General features: G+C 38.7%; 1 protein-coding gene and 1 long non-coding RNA gene across 4 annotated transcripts in view; one reads left to right on the top strand and one right to left on the bottom strand.

Annotated features, from left to right (window-relative positions):
* The window catches only part of ptchd4 (patched domain containing 4), a 30,715-nt gene extending 17,660 nt beyond the window's left edge, over positions 1-13,055 (bottom strand). Inside the window, exons 1-2 of one of the 2 annotated variants that reach the window (XM_088403533.1) lie at positions 12,982-13,055; positions 12,295-12,875 (exon numbers count right to left, since the gene is read on the bottom strand). In XM_088403533.1, the coding sequence (XP_088259659.1) occupies positions 12,295-12,843 (549 nt within the window). In that variant the 5' untranslated portion in view covers positions 12,844-12,875; positions 12,982-13,055. The other variant, XM_088403532.1, reaches the window with a different exon arrangement.
* Positions 12,381-18,301, top strand: LOC148407469 (uncharacterized). 2 transcript variants are annotated; one of them, XR_015863829.1, is made up of 3 exons: positions 12,381-12,736; positions 17,110-17,237; positions 17,319-18,301. It is a non-coding gene; the product is annotated as an uncharacterized LOC148407469 (long non-coding RNA). The 2 variants fall into 2 exon arrangements; XR_015863830.1 differs by having other exon boundaries at positions 12,381-12,932.
* Positions 18,302-21,170: the final 2,869 nt, after the last annotated feature.

The following is a 21,170-nucleotide window of genomic DNA, read 5'->3' as shown; positions in this document are numbered from 1 at the left end:
GCTAGCATTTTGCACAAACCCTGCTAATCGTGGCAAATATGTTGAACTTTTATTTTGTTTTGTTGAGAAAGATGACAGGATAGCTAACCGTTTGAAGACAATCACTTGATTTTTGGGCTTGTCAAATTGAATAGAGAATGATTTATTCAAAGCAGTCCTGGCCATCATTAGACGTCATCACATTAAATGTGCTTCTTTGTGCACTTCATGTATGCTTAGGTTCTGACCTGTGAATGGGTTAAATCCAGCCCGTGATATAATTTTGTAATATAAAGTATAAAAATGAGCAATTAATAATGAAACACTTAAAATGTTTTATGATTAACAGCAGTGGTGGACCATCAAGGCCTTCTCTGCTGGCCTAACATGACCTGGCATCATTATCATAATAAACTATAATAATTTTAATAACTACAATAAAAGTCAATTTCATTTCAAATTCATTTCTCTCTCTCTCTCTCTCTCTCTCTCTCTCTCTCTCTCTCTCTATATATATATATATATATATATATATATATATATATATATATATATATATATATATATATATATATATATATATTAACTATAATAAAAGTCCATTTAATTTTGAAGTAATTTTTACTATACTAATATTTATATATATACAAATAAAAAAAATATATAAAATTACTCTCCATATTTTGTTCTTTTTCATGCCATACTATATCCATTTGGTTGTGCGCCTTCTGGTGTTGTAGTATTGAGTTGGAGTTATTAGCCAATTAGAATTCAGCTAACTTGTGTCGCCTGTATGGCTATATGTAATCTGCCTTAGCCAGAAGCCAGGGCATTTGCATCAGCATGGCAAGCACAGATGGATATGTGAGCGGCCCGTATAACTTACAGGCTACAACGTGAGGTTGAACGTGACGGGAGTGGATGCTCACTGCAGGAAGACGCTGCAGTTCTCAACAAGCAAGCTACATGGTGTTGGCTTTGCCTGATTGCTATATTAGCTAACCTGTCCCGACTTGGCCATATTCCTGACTGGGCTACCAGGGGCGTGAACTAACACTGGCAAATCGTTCTACTGGGAATGCCTTTTGTTTGCAAAGGATCGATTTGGTGTTTGGAGCTCCACGAGATTTGCAAACTTCAATTGTTTAACCGAGGCAGCAACGAGACACCAAAGCACGGCTGGACACACGCGCTACGGTACTTTTAAAAACTTATGGGGACACCCAAGTGGATATTCAATATTGTACATCTCAGTTCGAAGGTAAAGAGAGGACCTCAATGTGCAACGGTGCTTTTAAAAATACTTTTGGAACACCCGAGTGGATACACTGTACATCTCAGTGCCAAGAGAAAGAGATCTCCATAATGAAAAGGTGAAGAGAAATCAGGAGATATTAGTATTGCGTACGTGTGTGCATGGGGGCTATTAATTCAAGAGTCTGACATCACAAAAGGCGTACGTGTGAAAGTCATGGCCCGGCCACTGATTGATAGTAATGTTAATATTTTATTATTAATAGTGATGTGCTTGTACTATTATGGACAGTATCTAAATAGAATAATAAATCTGAAGTTTCTATTTTAAAGTGACAAACATATATACCATGATTTTATTGGTCAGGTCCATTGGGAATAGAGTTTCCTCTTTGCACCCCATAAGCTAAAACTAGTTTGACACCCCTTGGCCGAGGACCCCCATGAATGATACCAACAAAGAGGCATGTTTATAGATCGCAGTTTAATCTGGAAGCTATCAAGTTATGCAGAGGCACATAGGAATCGAGCATACGTGAGAAAATTCAAGATCAATTACTCCATGGAGGAAGCAGGAAAACAAGCTTCGCCAAATCAAGAAGAAAAAGCTGAATTTCTGTGGAAACAGGACAATAACACTTGCAGACTATTTGAAAATAGAACATTTTCAAAGAAGTCCGTCGTGCTGCTTTCATTTTTTGAAAAAATGCCTTCTAGCCATCTGGACAAGGACTTCTGGCGGATTACAAGGAAAAGCTGGCCATCTTCCGCTCCTACTCCAGTAAAAAGATTGCCAACAAACAAATCCAACCCAACAACATAACCAACTGGACTAAGCGCTCACTTTCGCCATCCCGTTGATAAGGGTTTTAACTCTAGGCTACAATATACCATCATTCAGGGAAAGAGAGTGCAATCATGTCCACTGGATGTCATCATCATGCTATACATGACGCTCAAATATTGGATGTTGGATCTTATTTATAATTTCCTGCCCTACAACTATAGAAAATGGTTTCATTAACAAATTCCATCTGTCACATCCACTACAAGAGAAGTATTAGAAGTATTGCTGAGGTTGACTATGAAAAATTGACTTTAATTAGTGAATTTAATAAAACTTCTATCCTGCATTTCATGACCAAGAGACAATCAGAGCAAGAATGCAAATTTAGTCTGCTTTCATTGGTTATTTGAAACACATCCCAGATTGGTTTTACCAGCAAGAAACCTGAAACCAGGACTAAGAAAGGGAGCAACTACAAATAAATCACGGCTAAAGTTATGACAAGTAGTGAATTGCACCAAGCCAGTTTATTCACTCAACTGGAACATACTTCTCCACTGCTTAGTTGTACTGTAAAGAGACTATTGTCACATTGACTTCAGGCTGATTGCAGTTTGTACTTTAAGGATGCAGCAATATAGCGGATAAATATCCAAGTCAGTTGAATTTTATTTCAGTAAAAAGCAAAAAGGGGCTTAGCGGGCTGACGGACATATGACAGACATCTGACTCAATGTCTTGCCCAACGATTACAATGACGGATGAAAATTGCAACTCCGACATTTTTAATTTTTTTTTTTTTGCGTCGGCAAAACGGGCGTCGGCAAAACGGGCGTCAGCAAAATGAGTGTCCTTCGGCAACGGACTGACGGACAGTCCATCAGTGCTGACGAAGTGCGAATGTCTGGACTTGAAGGAAAAAAGGAATTGTAACCGCTGAATATTGATGTAATTCAGCAGGGCATTTGAAGTCAAATTGTGAGTGGTGTGGGAGCGTTGCATGTCAGATGGCAAACACAGCTTTACGAAGACTGAGGGGCAGTGCGCCAGGTGAGTTATGCCAGAATTTGTGAAAGCATTGGTCTGCTTGGAAGTTTGTATTAACAAGACACAAGCAAATCCATTTCCTCTTCTTCTATGTGAAGGATGATCAGCGCAACTCACTTGCATGGCATTTAACAGGAATGTGAGGTGTCATTTCACTTGGTGGTAAAGCAAGTTGACTATGTTCATGCCCCACCCCATAAAGTTCTATAAAATGTGTCATGGTGTACCATCTTGACATGGGTCTGTGACCATACCAAAACTTAGTCTAGTCCTTAGGAAGAAATACATCACACTTTGTGATAGACTTGCATTTGGCATAGGAAAAAAAAATCATAGTTTCATGCACCACAATTCAATACTAAATTGTTCTCGATCTTTGACCATTTATTCAAACTCTTCTCTACAATTAAATAGTGGGTGGGGTATTTCCACTGCTAGGTTAGAACATTAGCCGCCCCACTGTTCGAGAAGACAAGAAAATAAATGCAGGAAATATCTGCAACTGCACTGAGCACAAGTATATTTGAAGCATAACCAGCCACAACTTTACGACCACTTACATAATGTAATGTTATCAAATGCCAGGCCAATATCAAATATTGTGCCTTTACAATGGTAATGCAGTTTAGATGTGAGAGGCAGTAATTTCAGCGTTGTGGAACTGTACTGCATCATGAGTGCTGTACCTCATATTTTAATGGCCTAATATTATCTCAATTAACTCGCAAAAAACAGCAATATTTGACATGCTTCTGAAATACAATTGTTTTGTTTTGTTTTGTTTTTTACAATGGCAAGATGCTTGTAATGAATTTCGCCATGTACATGTAGCTCATGCTGTTGCCACTGAATGCATATTCATTCATTTGAATTAAAGATTTTTCAGAAAGGTTAATGTGATATTCAACGATACTCTTGACTTGCTTTTATTGCCTTGTTCACACACGGACAGTAAACTGAGACCATTTCAACTGTCACTGACCTGCTGCATGGTGAAGCTGCATTTCAACCCCTGTTGTATGATTTGTTAAAAAGAATTGTGCAAAACAAGCAGTAAACTTGTTGTGATATATAGGAATCATTTACTGTACAAGTCTAGATGAGCAGTAATATTTCTTTTTGGATTATTTTGAGCGTGTAAGTCAACCTGTAAGCGCCAACGACGTACTAACGACACTAACGTCAAACTCGACAGCCCAAAATGTTATGTTATGTTAGTTCTACGGTGTAAATTGTTGGTAGGAAATTTGGATGAAACCCGTAAAGAAGAAAAGTGCAAGACCTGGCGCCAAAAACTATTGTCTCGTTTGTAAGTAAGCCGGCATATTAATAAATTATTAAATTAATCAAATTAATCTAATCTAATTAATTATCAAACACTGTAACAAATACAGTAGACATGATGGCTTATGATAAACTATTACATTACAGTCATGTTGGCGCAAGCACTGGTGTCTTGTGTCTCATATGCCATCAATGGCGCCTTTTATATCCTGAATTTTCCCCTCATTACTATAGCCAATATTTTTCCGTCAAGGTGATTCACTGTAATCTAAAATAAACACGGGTAAAGTCAAGTTTCCTGATATTGTAATTAGCTAATTTTGCATTTTTTGTTTAAGTCACAAGGAACCTAAATTTCTGACTAGAAACCGCTGCTGTTTTTAACACTTTGAACCCTGCGGCTAATAGTTCAAGTCGTCTAATCAGCAGATTTTATTTTTAGGAGCCACCAGAGCGCAATGTCCTAGCAAGCAAAGGGAGACAGAAGAAGAGCTCCATAACAGTGGAGGCTGGGTTAGCCCTGTGCAGTTTTAGCGAAAAGAATACATTTTAAAAAATGCTAGTTTAATGCAAAATTTCTTATCACACACACTATACTCATCAAATCTTCACTCAAAAACCAACATAGGGAACACATAATGCATTGCCTGTGCCGTTACTACACATGATACCAAAATTCTAATTTGTGTCTCATTAAAAAGTTTGATTGTTGACTGACTCCACTTGGTGGTGTTTACAGTTTGCAGGGATATTTTTTTCCCCTCATTCAACAGAAATATTTATAAATATCGTCATCCCCCCGATATAAGATGCATTTATTCTTCTGAAAATGGAAGCCAAAATATAGTTGCATCGTATTAACAGTAATGTTTTTTTTTTTTGTCATTCAACACCATTTGAGCGTCTACTTACAACAATTTCCATAATGGGACGAGCAAGAGGGCAGACGTCACTTCGCTGTTAGCAGCAGATGCCTGTCGCCGCTAACAGCACCGTGTGTTAGCTGAGGTTGTTACAGCATTATTCTCAAAAAAGGAAGCTAGCAGACTGAACCACCATCCGAGTCCATCCTTGTTCACACACAGGAATATTACTAAAACAGAGAGGATCATGTAAGGGACATGATATCTCCAGCTGATTCAATGAAGTATGCACTGGTTATAGAAAATGGAAATGGAAAATTTGACTTATTAATTGCTGTCTTTTGGCATTACACACAATCATAAACTTGGTGAAACACGGATGTTGCGAAACTTTGGGTATTCCTGGTAAAATGAACTTGAACCGTGTAGCGAGGAAAAGTGAAAACACACTGCTTCTAGAGCATTCAACATTAAATGGGAGAGGCATTCATTGACCGCTCACAATATGGGAAATCTGAAACATGCTTAACGAGCAAGAAATATGTAATTTACGGATAGAACACTAGAAAATATGAAGAGTTTACAAAAGATGAGCCAAACTGTTGGAGCATCTTATACGTGGTAACATAGAAAATAACATAATTTGACCCCAAAACTGAGGGTGATTTTTATACACGGGTTCTTCTTATAGTTGGGGAATTACGGTACTTAATGAAAAAAAAGACCCTGACTGGATTACATATGTATGAGTCTCCGCACTTTAGAAAACATAAGTAGGGTTAGGGGGGCAAAAAGTTTACAAACAAGGTCAACACAAAGTCTGTGGTTCACTGACATCTTTTTTACTGCACTGTCCACACACTCACTTGCATTACTGGTAGTCATCACAGTGAGTGATTTAGCTTCAATGTGGTGGAAAATGTGTACCCACAAAATGCAAATGGATATACGCTGGATAGACTTCTTAAAAAAAATGATAACACAACAACGTAATAAAATTTTACTATAGATTTCATAAAATAGTCATTAGTTGACAACATTTATCTAATAGATTGATTTTGAAATAAAATGTATTGTAAATTCAATCAATGTATCTGATTATTCAAGAGAAAAATCAGTATGATATCCAATTCTGAAAATTATTGGTTATCAACTGTTAGCTATGCTAAGAAAGGTGTAGCATGGCGACATCCAAACTTATCTGACCTGTGCTTTAAGTATGTGAACATGTCCTAATGGCTAACAGAAGATAATCACATACGAGTACTATCATATGTTCAGGCTGTTGCTGGAAAAGCAGTCAGTAAGCTTTAATTAACCATTGGGGAGTCATGTGGCAAGACGGTTGCTTGCAGAGTGCTTGCAGAATGAAACCACCGACCAACACGCCATCACACCTAACCTACAACATGTCATTTTCTTAAGAGTCTCAAAGTGCTTCCTCTACTTAATTCAATATGAGTCAATACACAATATACAAATCACAAATGGAAGCTGGAGCAAGTCCTAAAATTGCACCCAATGAAGAGGCCATAGCTGTAAGTACATGTTAGCGCCGTTGTATGGAAAAGAACCATAATTTTTGCAGCACATTCATGCTGTGTAAAGATTGACTTGACAGTCTTACATTTCTCGATATGAGCCTCTTGAGTTTCTTGAACATTATTTACAGACCGCAAGGTTATGATGTAAGATCTTTTTTTGTTTGTTTGTTTGTTTTTATTTTATGGCCGCTCGGCTTCAGAACAATATCACGAATAGTACACAGCAGTCACACAGTGAGAGGTGGGGTATCAGTCAACAAGATGTTTCACTTTTTGGTTGGAAATGTTCCTACCAAAAACCTCGCATTTCATTATAATTTAAATTGTTTAAGTTTAAATGTTTTAAATACCATGATACAAGTTCTTTAAAATGTGTTTAACAAATTAGTTAGGCAAATTAGTTTCTATCTATCATTATCGAAAATATGTCAAATGACTGTATGAGTTCAGGGCGGGGACACCAAGAACGTCCCCCACAAACTGCTTTCCATTGGACTGCACCCCACCCTTTACGACTGGCTGTAGGACTTTCTGACTGGAAGGCAGCAGGACTTCAGCCTGAATCATCACCAACATGGGAACACCACAGGAGTGCGTGTAACATTAAAAAAGGAAGCTTCGTAAATTTCAAATGAAGCATTTCAGTTATCTTATTACCAGAAGCTAAACGCAAGGTTAAGACTTCATTAAGCTTAAGAAATAGCAAGCGAAGAAATCCTGCAAGAAGTGCGTCAATTTGGTTTATGCTTGACACCTCTGCGAGTTTCGCGGGATTCCATGCGTCAAAATGACATCATTTTGGCAGCGTTTGGCAAAGTTTTGAGAGCCTCACATCTGAGGACAAGTTTTAATGGCTGATGCGGGTTTATTGACATTTAAAAGCTCCAGAAAATAGCCTGTGTAGTCCATTAATATACACGCGCACATAGGGGCTATTTATTCGAGAGTCTGACATCACAGAAGGCGTAGGTTTGAAAGTCACGGCTTACCACTGTTATTTTTACGTATTGAGCCTTGAAGCCTTTTTTATATACAGCTTGTTTTAAAAAAAGTGCAATAAATAGACATGTTTGACCAACCACGCTGAATAATCGTGATTAATAATCGTGATTTCAATATTGACCAAAATAATTCTGATTATATTTTGGGCATAATCGTGCTGCCCTAAGCAAATCTATGTCTCGGACGTAAACATAAAAAAAAAAAAAGTGCAATCTACACTCTGACTGAAGTTAAAAACGAAACCATCTGACATTATTTTCATTAAAAGAAGCAAGCAGACTGAACCAACGTCTGAATCCATCTGTGTTCACAAACAGAGGCATTAAGATGAGATTTAGTCAATGTTAAGAATTTTTTCGACCGCTCCAGTTTGTATTGTAGACTTACCTGTGTTATCTTAATTTGAAATATATACATTGATCCCTCCTACTTCGCGGTCTCAGATATTGCGGTCTCAGTACTTTGCGATTTTTTCCAGGAAAAATTAAAAATATTTCAAAATAAAAAATAAGTTAAAAAATGCGCAAAAATGGAAAAAATTTGAAAAAAGCAAAAAAAGTACATTATACAGTACTGTATTCATCAAATAACTAAGTAATATTAGTTGATAACTATGTTAAGAATTCTTCAAGTGATAGAGTTCGTGACATTTTTTATCTTATTTTGCATCTTTTAATTTGTCGGGTCGCGTTGCATTTCCGTTTCCTATTTTACGTTCTCTGTGCATCATTCAGCTCGTTACGATGACGTAGTGAATGACAACGTACGCTCATATTTATAGTTTATTATCATTTATGTTGATAACGCACGCTACTGCCTATGTTTAGTAAGTGATGTGTGTTTATTCTGTTTATGTGTTAGAGATTTTTGATACTGACGTTTTTAACTTGGAAGTAAAATGTCTCATTGGTGGGCCATGCTTCTCATCGTGTGACTAACACGCCCCCTTTATGATGTAGCTTAATGCCGCCGGCCACAAAACATCCATCCAACCATCATCTTGACCATTTCGCCTCATGAGAGGTGCAGAGTGAATGAAGGAGTCTCCTCAAATTCAGAACTAAAACGAAACTAAAAGATAAGGATAAGGTTGGCATGTACAGGGCCGAAGGTACGGATTTCTTCTGTCATCATAAGCATTTTTCAAGTCATATATAGTTAGAGTGCAGGATAAGCAAGGAATGCTTAGAATTGCAGGAAATAATGAAAGAAAATATCATTTTGGAGGTGTTTAGAGTGAGACCAACATCGTGACGTGGTTAAAATCCCCAAGACAATTTTTCATGATAGGCCCCCTTGTATCTGACTATTATTATCACCCAACTTGGGCTGAGTTGTCAAATATAAATATAGTTTTACTTTCAACCCTTCAAAATGTTAAGTGGCATCAGCCCTTTCCATTAATATGTATATTTACACACACATACAACACAACTCACATATGGACCATTTTCATTCCGAGTAATCATTCAGGATCATTCTAATTGGAATACATGGCTCCATGTAAACCCATTTACAGTCAGAAAGTCAAGCCCCAAGCTGTCATGTCAAGCTGTCTTCCAATTTTCTAGTTTTCGGGTTTAGTTTCCGAATCAGAGATAAAATTTATTTTTATGAGTTTGCGTATGTTTTGTGTGTTAGATGTGCCTATGGAGCACTTGAGGCTTGATTGGTCATTCAGATCCATTCAAATACGAATACATGACGATGTAAACCCAGCTACAGTTAGAAAAGTCAAGTGAAGCTTTTAAGCTGTCATGCCAAGGTGTCTTCCAATTTGAGTTTTCGTTTGAGCTTTAGTTGTCAAGTCAGAGGTACATTTCTTTCTACGAGTTTTTTTTCTGAGTCTCGTTTTCTGATTTCATTTGATTCTTGTGTATGAAGAATAAAGTCTATCTACTTTTCGTCCTTTGTGTCTTGTCTGCATTGCCCTGGGTCAAAACTCTGCCCCTCATGTGGCAAGTAACTGTATTTAAAACTCGATTTAACGATTGCAAATAAAAGACTGGTGAGAAGAGCAGTGTGAGCGTTTGAGTTGGTCATGTGCTTCGACAGTCTTCTTTTTTTTGTCAGTTATCTGTTTTAAATTATATTTGAGGTGTTTAAAGTGCTCCTTTCATGTTTTTTTTAATTCCCCAAAATAATGGTCACTTGTCACTTTGCTACACGCATGTTCTCACTCAGTCCGGATGACCAGTGGGAAAAGTATTTGTTTTTGCCATGTGAAGTGTAATTGTGATAAAATAAGGATTGGAATATTTTCTTTCTTTCAGGCCTTTGGATGCACTTGTTTCTTTTTTTTTTTTTTTTAAGACTAGCCTGCAACCTGTATAAACGCTGTAAAAAATAATTAACAGTCATATTGTTTTTTTAAGATGAAAAATGATACAGTTTTAGGTACAAATATTCAATTTTTATAGATAATAATTTTATTTTTATCAAGCGCGGTGAGTGGGGGGGGCTTGAAATATTTTCTCATTTTCTTTTCATTTCATTTTCATTTTTTTCAGGTACTCTGATGCAGTTGGCTATTGCTGTAAAAAAGTAGTTAACAGTTGTTGAAAGTTTTTTTTTAATATTGCTTTTTCCTTTTGTCAATGTTAAATGATGTGAATATTTTAAAAATACAGTTTTAGGTATACTTACACATTTTTAATTCATAATTATTTTATTTATGTTGGCATGGCAAGTCGGGCTGGGCATGAATCATTTTCTCTTTCCTACGGGGGGGTTTGCAAAATATAATTGAGAACCAAAGCCTTAACCTGATAATTGAAAAAAAATAATTTGCACAAAGACAATAAATCCATACACTGTTTCTCTGTACCTCGTCCTCATTTCAGTGAGCGAAAGTCTATAACAGCTGAGCTTTTGGGGTTAGAGGCAGGGTATAAACACGACTAGCCTTAAGCCAGTCACAGAAGAATTTGTCATCATCATATGCCAACCACAATCCAATGCCACTGTGGTGCCAAAAGTACCAGTCAAACTAATAGATATGACTAATCTTGCTGACTGCTATTGGCTGGAAACAGTTCTACGCCTACTGCCCCAAAATGGCTGCGATATGCACCAGCAACCCATTGACCCTGGAGATGATAAGAAGCAATGCAAAATGGATGGATGGATAAGCTTGCTGAGGAAAAAGCATGTCAAAAATGGACAAGTGGAAAAAAAGCTATCTTATTATTAACCGACAGTACAAAAAATGAAAAGAATGGAATGTTTGCTTTTCTTGCAAAATTGTGAAAATGTTGTCCATTCGACTGTTCTGGTAAGTTCAGGTCACTGATGTTAGTTCAGGATCTTATTTTGTGTTCATCTCAAAGGTCTGTATTTGAGAGATCAAGGCAGTAATTTGCTTCTTTTATAACATATCCAAAGTATTTGTTGTTATGGACTACTCGGGGTTGTCAAACTCATTTTTATCGTGGGCCACATTTTAATTCTAGTTTCTGTCAGAGGGCTGGAAAACATTTTAAATGTATTTGTCATACGCTTACCTAGTTTTGAAAGGTTTTGAGGCCGGTAAAAACAGTTCAAAAGACAGATTGGGAACAAAAAACATTTTTTTTGTTTGTTTTTTTTTAAAAACAACTTGCAAGTTCTGTACTTTAGCCAGACACTTGTAAAAACATTTTGTGGGCCACATAAAATGATTTGGCTGAGCTGATCAGGCCCCTTTGAGTTTTACATCTGCGGAGTACACTGTGACTTGACCATATCCGTGAATTTAAAGCTAAAATACTATGATATCGTTTTAAATGTCAACGTTCTGATACATGCAGAATGCACCCATATCTATAAATCAAAACATGCTGCAGAGTAGCACTGTTTCATTCATATTTTTCCAATGTTGGAAGAGCCGGGAAAAAAAAAATATATATATATATAAAATGGGAAAATGCACCCGAATCATGCGGATAAGTATCCCAAAAGTCAAACTGCAACCTCACTGCTGAATTACAAACAGCTGCCTTTTATAGGCAATTAGCCACTGTTGAGAATTGTGTATTCCAGACTGTGTGAGTGCAGGATGAGGTCACAAGAAAGAGATGGAAAATGAATTCTAAAGGAGCCTGTTAGCTATTGCAGTCATGTCATGCTGCATGTGTTGCCAGGAGATGGCATGAGGGAACCACTGCATAAAAAAAGAAAGAGGATATCCCTGTTGTGTGTGCGTGTGTGGAGGAGCCAATCAATTCACCTGCACCAACACATGTGAGAGTGAAACCCAGAAAAGCTATTGCAGATGTCTGGGTTACGAAGAGGGTTCCCTCATATGCTGTTATGTTCTGTAGATGGGCCACACTGCACCTAGCAATGCCCAGCCCACCATAGTGCAAATGCTGCATTCATTGAGAAATCGTGGCAGAGGCTGCACGTATGTCTATTTGCATTCTGCACCATCACAGAGACGACCCACAAGTCAGTTTTTTTTTTTTTTTTTTTTTTTTTTTGTGTTTGTTGCGGGGAGTGTGGTGCGTTTCAAGAGCAGGCCTGCTTCCAAGGAGCTGCAAGGGCTCAAGCTCACCTTTAGCGTCGTGTTGGGGTAGCTGACGGGCACCTTGTGGAAAGTGCTGTTGGAAAGCACCGCTTGTCTGATGTCCTCGAAGATGGTGATGATATCATCCAGCAGGCAGCGCTTGTCTCTGTGGCTCAGCACGCAGAGGTGCGCGAACGTGTAGTTGAATCCTTTGTAATTGACTCGCAAATCCAACACCTGCTTGTGAACTTGCAGCACCTGATCGGCCACCTCCAGGATGTTCCCCCCAGACTTGGCCAGCAGTATCAGCCTGCCATATCTGCCCGGGGTGTGTAAATCCGAGTACAGCTTGTGCTTAGACTGGTCGATGTGAAACAGGCTGTTGGCCAGACTTCGCTCAATCTTTGCCAGGCTGTGCGTCGGGGCCACCAGCAACTCGAGGTCCGTCTCCGGCTTGAATCGACTCAGCACCGTAGATCCAAAAATGATGGTGAGAACCGCTGGCACGGTGAGAAAGAAAACGGGGTGTCTGCTAACGAATAAGCCCAACCAGTAGAAGGAAGCCTTGAGCCCTCTGTGTATCACTTGCCGCAGCATCCTCCACAAAATCCAGCTTGCAGATGCCCCGTCTCCTCCGATGAAGCACATGTGACATCAGACTCTCGTTTCCCGGCTCGGTCCAATTCGTAAGAGAAATAACGCCATGCACACACGCGCGCGCGCGCATACACACACCTGGAAAGACAGCATTGCAGCAATTCGCTGCGAGACGCGCGGAGAGTCACGGCGACAGTCGGACGCTCACTAATTCATCCTTCATCAGCCTCTCCAGAAGAATCCGTCTTGTCTCATTTCAAGCCATTGCGCCTGTGCGCGTGAGTGGTGGTGGTGGTAGGGAGGGTGGAGAGGGGGGTGCCGCGCCGCGAGCGAGTCCACTTGACTGTAGCGGCGGCGTGCAATGTGCATGTGCTTGAGCATGTGCTTGGCTCCTGTCTGCCTCCGCTCAGTGGCGGCTGCTTTATGTGCTTAATTGTGAGCGCGTGACGCTGGAGAGACGGCTGCAAGGTGCTGGAGGTGGTGTCTGGTTATTTAAGAAAGTGTGGCGGCAACAGGCAATGCGAGCGTGGTAAAATCCCTCCTGCAGGTGGTGGGGGCAAGCCTTGTCGTGTGCGGATTTCGTGCTGGGTGGGTTGCACTTGCACAGGCCATGTGATGCCTAGAGAGAAAATTATACCCATCATCCTTTGTTTTGTATGAACGGCATCATTAATTTACTGAGCTATTGTTTGGACTGAAAAAAAATAGTAAAACTTAGGCCGCCTCTTCGGAAAATGTATGAATGCTGAAAGAACAGATAGACCCCAAATAGACCCCCGCCCCAAAAAGTGACAAAATGGGCAGCATAATCACGTAACAAATTTGCTTTCCCGCAGGACATTGAATTATGCTCGTATAGATGGCAACAAAAGCCACTTGAAGCTTGTCATGACATTTTAGTCCAGTAATCCCTCATTTGTCGTGGTTAATTGGGACCCCCCCCCCCACCATGCGAGTGAAAAACTTCACTTATTTAAGACAAATGTTAATTCAGTACACTTATTCACTTAAATCTTAAACTATTAAACCTTATACAGAAAAGTGTACTGTTATGCTTCCTGGTTTCCATGGCTGTACGTACGTAGCCACAGTTGATTCCTTGGCTGATCACTGTGAGTCACAGTTGCCCTGCAAGTAGGCGCCCCAATGTCTAACTATAGTGAAGGGATTAGCTGACCAAACATGGTTAAAAAGCAGAGTCTACACTTGAAATCTCAATTTATTACAAAAGGTAAGTGGATACCAAAGCTTTCTTTCTTCCTTTTGGTCTCTTTCAGCCGCTCCTATGTGATTGACTCACAGAAAAAAAAGAAAATAAAAAAGTGGTACTGCTCTCAACTGACTGACCAGGCGATCTGTCAATTAGCTTAAGTGGCACTCCTACAAGATGCGGGCAACAATGAGGAGTGGATTTTAACTTCTGAGTGGGAGTGGGTTACATCTCCTGCCCTTATTGGTCAATTGTCGTGCCGGGAGACGATCACATGTATTGTCGGAGTATCCACGTCTTGTAGGCGTGCCCCTTCAGCTTATTGACAGCATGCCTGGCCAGTCAGTTGAGAATGATACAATATTTTTGAGGGGGTCATTGCGGAGGAAGTTCTCAGTCAATTACACGATTTTTTAAAATAAACATGTACTGAAGTAGTTTGATGTCAGAGGAGTGACTATGATGTGTGCATTTACAGTTAACACCAGTTGTCTGGCATGAGGGGAATCTTTGCAGCATGTCTCTCAGCAATATTTCCTTTTTTTTTTCATGAAAAAAAGTTTGCACTGAGAGCGTGATTAGTAGCGAGGGATCACTATATTTGTAGTGTGAACACGGGCAAATTCAAAATGGCTTCAACTATAACCCTAAACCTAACCCATCTTAAAAGGGGAAGGTGTCTTATGAATTTTCTTTACAATAATCAGTTGTATGCAGTTCAAATAATCTTACCATGTTATTCTGATTAATATTGCATTGTTGGAATATGAGTTAAGCCTCAATATCTACCTGCTATTATCCATCAAAGGGGGTCGGCCATTTTGCCATTTGCTGTTTACTGAAAATCACATGAAAATTGTGTAACGACCAATCACGGGTTTGCTTGTGCATGTCACATTGACAAACAAACAAAATCTTACTGAGGCAAACAGTTATATTTAGTTACATTATTAATCAATTGATCTGACAATTATTATGTCGCATAATCAATTAACTGGATTTTAAAAAGTATGAATTTTCATCTCACTTTTCAAAAGCATAGTACTACTTTAAATTCACAGGGAAATAACAGACTAAAATTCAAACGTTTGCAAAAGTTTTGTTTTGATTCATCACAAAGGTCTGCTTACATGGGTAACTACAGAAACACGATGATAATTGCAGGTGAGGGTTAAAATTCTGTGGATTGGAATGTAAAACTAAACTAAATTCGATTAGTTATTGATTCATTGCATTAATCATTGCAGCTCTAGTGGATTCATTACCTGAGGAACTGCAATGTCATTTTTAGCAAACAGCAAGTGGCTAAATTGTTGCCCCCTAAGATTGATAAAAACTGTTGGATTGTGCTGCTTGATTCAAAATCTGCTCTTGCCCTGTTTAGACAAGTGTGGTTGACATCTTATAATATAGAACATTTTAACTTGAATCGACTTTAGAAAAACAAAAAACAAAACAAAGGATCAGAGGACGAATCCGAAATAGTCATGTGTTTTGACTTTTTAGAAAGTAAAACAAGTATAGGCCACCCAAACCAGATGTACATCTTTTTATGGTTCAAATCATAGGTGTCAAACTCCAGTCTTTGAAGGTCGGTATCCTGCCTGTTTTCTAGGCTTCTCTCTCAAACACACCCGATTCAAATGACTAGCTAATTAGTAAGCTCCACAGGAGCTTGAAAGTAATTCTAATCATTTTAATCAGGTGTGTTGAGGAGAGAAGCCTGGAAAACATGCAGGATGTAATCCCTTGAGGACTGGATTTTGACATGTATGGTTTAAATGACGGATGCCGAACTCCAGACCTTGGGCTGATATCCTGCATATTTTCTAAACTTCTCGACTCGAACACACCCGATTCAAATGATTAGGATTGTTTTCAAGCTCCTGCAGTGCTTGCTAATTAGCTAATCATTTGAATCAGTTGTCTTGGGGTAAGAAAACCGGAAAACAAGGAGGATACCAGCCCTTGAGGACTGGAGTTCACACTTATGTTTTAAATGTATTGCGTAATCAAGCATGACCAGATCGAGTGATCGTCTCTCAGAATTCAAAAGACGTACACATACGCACGCACACACACACACACACACACACACACACACACACACACACACACACACACACACACACACACACACAAAAACCCTGCCACTTCTGTTAATCAAGTGCATGATAAAAGAAAAAATTGCATTTATGCGCAGCAAATCTATGAGTGGACATAGAAAGTGTGTCCACCATCAAATATTACTTTGAAGATAGGAATGACGTATGCAAAATATTCAATTATTCTTATTGTGCATTTGATAGATTTGAAGAACTGGTGCTTCAGTCAGACATATGAGAACAGATCTATTATCATAAATTAAACAAATTACAGCCCTGTGATCGACTGCCAACCAGCCCTAGGTGTTCCCTGGTGCTCGCCTGAAGTCAGTTGGGCTACTTTCCTGTGCGACACGAGGTGCGACCGTAATGAGGGCAAGCAAAAGAAAAAAAATTGATGGATGGATCACAAGTGTGCAAAAACATACCCTCACCGAATGTGTCTGTTGTCCTCTGGGATAATACAATCATTTACTGCAGCAATGTCTGAATTTATGCTTTTCTTTTTTAAGTGAATGAACTGCAATCAATGCCAATACTGCTGAGTGCTAACATATCTGTCAGTCAACTCACTTTTGTGGCTAACTGGTCATTGACCACTGCCAAGGATTAAACCTTATCCCTTGACTTTTGCCGGAAACATCTTACCATGAAAGACTCTATTACAGTTTACTTCCAGAAATGTACGTGTGTCCAACCCCCAAATGAGAAAATATTTGGAACGATTTTCAATGAGTGCCAGACTGAGTTATAAAAGATCACTTCACGTACCTTCTAAAATGGTTACACGGCAAGCCATTCGCCCAAACCTTGAGCTCATTACAGTATGTATTCCCACCTACAGAGCTCTGTCAAACAAAAATTCTCAGCCCCACCCCCCCCACCCCCAAAAAAACCATGCGTTATATTATCTACGACTATATTACATTAACGATCGTTCTCTTGCAACAGATATTCCACAACCTAGAAGCAATACGGAAGGCCGCACTACCGCAAACGGAGGAAGTTCTCGCTCCATACTACAGAATTACTGTGTCCGCTCCTCCTTTTTCAATCTTCTACCAACGGATCCAATACATGTAAGTGACTCTTTATTGTTAAGAGTTTGGCTGTATATGCGAAAGATTTTAAAGTTGTTCATTTAGATCAATCATCCATAGGAAAATAAACGGATGAAGAAGATGCCCAATTCAACTCCTGATCAAAAGCCATCGTCCAGCAAGGACGCGAGGGAGATGGCATCAAAAATCTATCTGTATGCACAAAAATGACCAGATATCAGCGATGATTAACAAGACAGTTACTTGCAATTAGCAACGCAACTGCATATTACGCGGGCAAACATTTTCACAAAGCAAAAAATGAATTCACACAACAACTCAAAACACTATTTTTTTCCCAAGGCAGACAACACTCAACATATAAACAACATCAAATACAATACTGTAGTTAAGTACAGTGCAATACTGTACTGTACTGGTGTTAATTTATATACAGTACAGTATTTGTACCATTTTTTTACATTTTCCAGTATTGTGTTCATATGCTGTACATGTTCTGAATACTGCAGTTTTTGTTTAACAAACATGTTTTGGACAACATATCTTTACATTTTTTTACTTGTGTTGTTACACATGTAATGTATTTTGTTAACGTACTTGCAAGTTTGTGCAGGACATGTACCGTCTTTTCCCACACAAGGAAATTCTGTTATAAGTAAAGATTGGACTATGCAAATATGATCCCTTACTTGAGAATACTTACTGTACTTGCAAACAGGTGCTGTATTTGTTTGTTGGGTAGTTCCCACAAGAGTAAAAACACCACTAGTTACACATGTCTGCTGATAATAGTGGATGAATGAAAATCCAATAACGTTTTCAAAAAAATGTTTATCCCTTTTAACCTCTTGATCTCACACATGCTGCTGATGGTGCATATTAACACTTTGCACCCTCCATTGGGTGTTGATCCCTTGACAGGCGGACCTGCAATGCTGCTTGGGGCCGTGCCAAGCTGGAGACCACAGACAAGCCCCATGTTCAGATTTGGGTCTACTGAGGGCCAAAGGATAATTCAAGATTCAAGAGTGTTATTGTAATATGCATATTAACACTACACAAATAAATTCTTATTTTCTTTACTTCCCTGGGCTGACTTAAATTCCACACAAGAAAATGCAAACAATCTAGACGCATACAAGGCAGCACTATATAACATGCTAAAGATAAGCGCTAACAGGTACAATTTTATCCACAATCACAAGTTGTTGGGTGAACAAACAAAGTACTCTTCGGCATATTATCATAAATGACAACATTCTTACAAAGAAAGTGCAAACTTACAGACACTTGTGGGCCAAATTTAACAGAGAGACAAAATGACGCGTGCGTCACGGGCAGTAACTGCTCTCATTTGAAGCCACACCGTCCTTCCTCACTACAGAATGAAATATCTGCAGCGGCCAGAGGCAACGCCAAAAACAAAGATCAAGCCAAACAAAACACGAGCACATATCTATCACTGTTAAAGGATCAATTAAATCAGTCCCAAAACATCATTATTTCGGGTGCACCCCATGCGGCTCGATGCCAGTTAATCCATGGATCAGTTCCGAGCCGCAGACTGACGGTTGGGTGAACATGCGTGTTTCTAAAATATGGCAGCAAGTTGTAGAGAATTCATAAAAGTGCAACATGTACACTTTATACAGGAAGGCCAGATGTGAGATTCAAACCTGAAACCTCAGATCTGTAAGTCAAAGAGGTACTCAACCGACTGGCAATCTTCGCTATCTTAAAAACATATAGTGGTGCTATAGCAGGCTCGTGCATCCCGTTGCCGCATTAAATCTCCGTGCAGATTATTGAGATCTAAATCGAGAGGACATGATGTGATATGTAAGGCCGTCATGCCTATCTGATGTTTTTCTTGTTGTTTAGCAATAAATCTAAACATTTGGTTCGCTTGAAGAGGCACGTCACCTGACCAAGGAGTTATCATCTAAATCTATAGCCACCATATCAAGCAAGAAGGCAGGGAAGGGGTGATGCTGGAGCATTGCATAAAAATTTGAATCCTGGATTGATGACTCAACAATTTGAATCCTAATGCTCTGCACCCAAAAAGCAGAGCTTGGCCTGTGGAAGCTCTCTTTCAGGCTAATTTGATCATAAACAGTAAAGACAGGGCCCACAGATTTTTATGTTGAATTCATATTAATTTTATTGATATTAGTATTTGAAAAATTGACAACAGTTATCCATCAAAGTTCATAATTTTTTCCCCAAGATATTATTCTAAAGTAATATTTGACAAAATGTGTGATATGAAAATGTCTTTGTCATCTGATGTCCAAAATAAAGTTTTATAATATACATTATGTGTTCTGAAGATGCAAAGTACAATTTTTTAACGTTGTGATTTTCCCCTTTTTCTTCTCCCATTCATTTTCTTTACACTAATTAAAATACGACACTCTGATTAATGTCCCACTTTTGGAAAATTAAATATGCAGTAAAATCAACCCATTTTTATACATTCTGTGGTCTTCTGTGTTTAGATTTGATATATATATATATATATATATATATATATATATATATATATATATATATTTTATCTTTTTTTTTTTTTATCCAAACACCAAAATACTCAATAGAAGCAACCCTACAGGAAAAATACAGGATAGGGTTGTTTGTCTGAAATAACCTGTGTAGCAATGTTTTGGTTTTCTTGTTGAAGAAGTGAACGGTAAAATATTGGCATTTCAGAAAAGGACTGTTTGTAAACACACGCAAAAAAAATGTCAACCCCCTATGATTACACAAGTTGCATGTATTTTTTTTAAACTCGCTCAGCTGCAGCTGAAAGTTGAGCCTGTAACTCCTGTTTATGTATGTTCATATTTACACACAATTGTCAATTTTGCTCAAGAAAAAGAAACCTTTGAAAACTGGAAAATTATTTTGTATTACAAATGTTGCCAAATTCTCATTTTGCCAGACTTAAACTCATGAGAAATGGACAAATCTGTCTGTCTGTTCGCGTGTGCGTGTGCGTGTGTGTGTGAGTGTGTATGTATGTATGTATGTATGTATGTATGTATGTATGTATGTATGTATGTATGTATGGATGGATGTATGTGTTATAACTGTAGGAGGAAGCACAATACTATCCAACATACATGCAGGTCCAGAAAAACCTGTGCAGCAAATGACTATTCGGTGCATTTGTATTTCTGTGTGTGTGTGTGTGTGTGTGTGTGTGTGTGTGTGTGTGTGTGTGTGTGTGTGCGTGCGTGCGTGTGTGTGCGTGTGTGTGTGTATGTGCTCCCGTCACTATCCGAAAGTGATTTTCTGCCTGAATGGTTGTTTCCCTAATGCTGCCGATGCCTTGTAATCCTGCGGGAAGCTGAAAAGTTACCCCTCAACAATAATCAGATTCATTCATCAGCAACACATAAGCAACAGAAGGTATGCCTGAGGAGTTTTTTTTTTAACACAATGACAGTGATAGTTGCACATTTTATACATGTAAATAATAAAATATTTATTTTGTTTATTTTACTGGCATGGAATTTCGGACACATTTATTATTTTTCTATACCACATGACCTCATGAGGGTCATACTTAAGCAAAGGCCTATCCCAGCTGACTTTGGGTGAGTGACAGGTTAAACACTAGACTGATTGCCAGCCAGTTGCTTACCAAGAGAAAACCTATGGAGTATATGTCACTCAGAATGGCCAGGGCTGAAATTTGGACCCTGAACCCCAGAAATTTGTGCCATGCATTCAAAGCACTATGTCAGTATGATGTCCTATTTGGACAGTATGGTAAATACTGTACTGTATTTTTGGGACTGTAGGCTGTGACTTTTTCTTCATGATTTGAGCCCCGCAGTTTATAGCCCAGTGTGGCTTATCTGTGTTTTTTTGGAGGTTTTTTCTTTCTTTCTTTTTTTTTTTTTTTTGCTAGCCACCAGCAATCAAATGTGTGTATCTATCCGA

This window comes from Hippichthys cyanospilos, chromosome 20 (assembly GCF_059441005.1).
Source record: "Hippichthys cyanospilos isolate Australia breed blue-spotted pipefish chromosome 20, RoL_Hcya_1.0, whole genome shotgun sequence".
NCBI classification, from domain to species: domain Eukaryota; kingdom Metazoa; phylum Chordata; class Actinopteri; order Syngnathiformes; family Syngnathidae; genus Hippichthys; species Hippichthys cyanospilos.
The sequence above is the reverse complement of the archived record's forward strand: the minus strand, read 5'-3'. Positions and strand labels throughout refer to the sequence as shown.